Below are 3,244 nucleotides of genomic sequence, written 5' to 3'. Positions count from 1 at the left end.
CTAGGATCTCTTGTTATTATTTTTATTTGCGACTAGATTCATGAGTGCGTTTGCAGAGGGAGTTACTGTTTAGTGCCAGAGCGATGGCGCTAGTGTTGACTTATTGTCATGACAAAATAATAATACTGAAGTTAGCGGTCAGCTGTCAATTTTAATAATTTTTTTAATGCATTAATTACAATAAAAAAATGCTGCTAAAAATTGTCACTATAATTTTTATTAATTTTTGCATGTGAAACTTTTTAATTAAATTATTTTTTAATAATTTAATTGCTGTGAAATTCCAAAAAAAATTTTAATATCTGTCAACTTTGGTGTTTTACAAAATAAATGTCTAATGTTGTTGTCCAAAAATAGTGAGAAAAAAAAACATCATGATATTAAATTTAGGTGTCACTTCACAATTGTTTTAATTTTTTTTAACAAATGAATTATAGCAAAAAAATTTATTCTAAAAATTATTTAAAAAAAATTGTATTTTTCATTTTTTTTAATTTCTACATGTCTATTTTTTTAATAATTTTTTTTGTTATAATTTATTTGTTAAAAAGATTCTAAAAATTATTGAATATCTGGCAAATTAAATTAAATTTATTTTTTTCCAAGTTACAAAATTACATAATAATTTAAAAATATAAAAAATTTTGAACTTCAAAAAAGTTTTTCATACAATATTTAATTTTATTTATTAAAAATACAAAATTACTTTCTTTATTATAAAAGTCGTCAAAGGAAAAAGAATCATTAACCTCAAAGTAAAAACTAGGATTTTAATTTACAATAAAAAATTTTTTAAGATAAAAATATGAGTATAAATTTTTTTAAATAATAAAATTGCAAGTAAAAATTAATATTTACATTTCTTCTCCATAAAAATTTAAATATTTAGTTAAATTCTCTTATCATAAACGTAAAATACAAAACTTATTTATTTTCAGTCATACGGATTTAATTTATAACATATGAATTAATAGTAAACGTATAAAAAATTACCAGTATAAAACAGATAAGGAAGAATTTATCAATCTGAATCAGTTATATTACTCAAACAATCTCTTACAATATCACTAATGTTGACTTAAGTATATCATTTACCTAACAAGTACAAGTCTCTATTACTCAAATAATCTGTAACATTTTCCACAAAAGCATCAGGAAGATCATAATCCCTCTTGAATTCATACAAAAATTCCTGAGCTTGTTTCAACAGCAATATTCGTTGCTTGACTATTAGTTTACGATACCAAAGCATGTCACTGTAGCGAGTAAACCCTGAAAAACAATTCGCATAAAAGAAGAACTCATATTGGCCAAGATCAAGATTTTTCAAAATCTTAGCTAACTTGTTTCTATGAATATGCAGTGAATCGTAATAAGTGACATCAGACGCCGCAATTTTAGTTTTCTTCATCAATGCGACAATATTACGACACTCTTCACGCAAGCGGTCATACTTAGCACCTTGAACAGTTTGTAAATTCTTATCACTGACATAAATGTCCGCAGCAATTAATTTCACAATATGTTGTTCAATAATAGATTTGTAAGAATGCTGATCGTTTTCATAAGCAATGTCATGAGCTGTGTTGCCATTGATATCTACTATATTGATGTCAACCCCCGCATTCATCAAATTGATTGCATTAGATTCGTAATTACATCGAACAGCTATATGAAGCACAGATTCTCTTTTTGACGTTAAAGTATTGATATCAATCATGAACTTGTGTGTTAACAGAAATGGCATTAAATCACCATCATTCTTTGAAGCAATGTGATGAAGAAATGTTGATTTCGTTCCTGTTTTCCAGTCGAAATTCATATCAGCACCGGACTCCAGAAGATAGTCAATCATATCTCGAAATCTGATATTAGCGAAGACGCTGCACAATATCGGAGGCAGATAATCGTTGAATTGAAAATTAACAAAAGCGCCATTGTTAACTAAAATCTTGACCATATCTAAATGGTTTTGTGTTACGGCTATACGCAATGGCGTAGTCGTGCAATGTCCCAATGTAATATAAGAAACAGCGTTAACATTAGCGCCATTCATTATCAGAAGTAATGCTATTTCGATTGCATTCAATTCAGCAGCGAGATGTAATGGCGTCCAATAGTCATTCCATGCAGGTATATTAACATCAGCGCGCGCTGTGATTAATTTTTTAACCAGAGTAAAATTTATCTTCTTTACTGCTATTCCAAGCGGGGTTTTAGATGTTATATAAATACAATTGGTAAAATTATACTTCGGACTATTATTGACATCAGCTCTGTTATCTATCAGAAGATCTACCATTTCTTCATTCTGATTGTTAACGGCAATATGCAATGGCGTAAAGTGATGCATTGTATTGGGAAGAATATCGTTTTTGTCAATGACAAAAGATGGATGCCCTCTGTATAGATGCTCTTCTATAATTTTACAACAGGCATTAACATCAGCTCCATATTTAATCAGCAAGTCAGCAATTTCGTAGAGATTCAATTTAACTGCCAATTGTAGTGGTGTAAATTGTTCACAGTCTGAAAATGGTCCTTCATATAGTGATTGCACGTTAATGTCAGCATTGGCGTCAAGCAATTTTTTCACCAATTTTTTGTCTTTTTTCTCTACAGCTAAATAAATTGCGGGGTGACAATTTTTTGAATTGAAATTTATGTCAACAGAATTTCTCAGAAGATAGTCCACAAATTCTTCGTCATCTTGTTTAATAGCGTACTGTAAATAAGTATCGACGCCTTTAAAAAATTTTTTTACCGGTATTGTATTTGCGCTTAGAGTTCCACGAATTATTTTTTTACGAACTTCGTCGTACGCCAATTGGCTATTGGATGGAAGTAATTTTGTTGAATTTGTTCCCATTTTTTTATAGCTTCAAAATCAGTTCTTGGGAATAAATAGTTATAGTTATTTCTTCTTAGTCAATTTTTATAGTTGAATTTTAATTTTTGTCATAGTTTAATTTTATTTATAATATTTCAATCTCTAAGCGTTTTCAATGAAATTTACATATATTTTCATCAAAAACTGCCGTATAATTATCACTAATTACGCACTTAATATTTGTGTTATTATTTTCCGATTGTAAATATGTAAAATATACTGTTTTTATAATTATTAATTTATTTTATCGAACTTTCAATTTATAAACTATAAGATTTTTATATGACAATTTAATAATTATTTATTTTAACAATATTTTAACGTAATACACTTTTATTTTGGACAACACACGAC

At 28.0% G+C, this 3,244-nt stretch overlaps 1 protein-coding gene across 1 annotated transcript; it reads right to left on the bottom strand.

The window, feature by feature from the left end:
* Window positions 1–859: 859 nt before the first annotated feature.
* Window positions 860–3,244, bottom strand: LOC141526215 (uncharacterized). Its single transcript, XM_074241081.1, has one exon. The coding sequence runs from the start codon at window positions 2,867–2,869 to the stop codon at window positions 1,088–1,090; it is 1,782 nt and encodes a 593-aa protein (XP_074097182.1). The 5' UTR covers window positions 2,870–3,244; the 3' UTR covers window positions 860–1,087.

Source organism: Cotesia typhae, unplaced genomic scaffold (genome assembly GCF_013202065.1).
Source record: "Cotesia typhae breed Kobodo isofemale line unplaced genomic scaffold, CoteBio_Ctyphae contig_33, whole genome shotgun sequence".
Lineage (NCBI taxonomy): Eukaryota > Metazoa > Arthropoda > Insecta > Hymenoptera > Braconidae > Cotesia > Cotesia typhae.
This window is presented reverse-complemented; position numbering and strand designations above follow the sequence as displayed.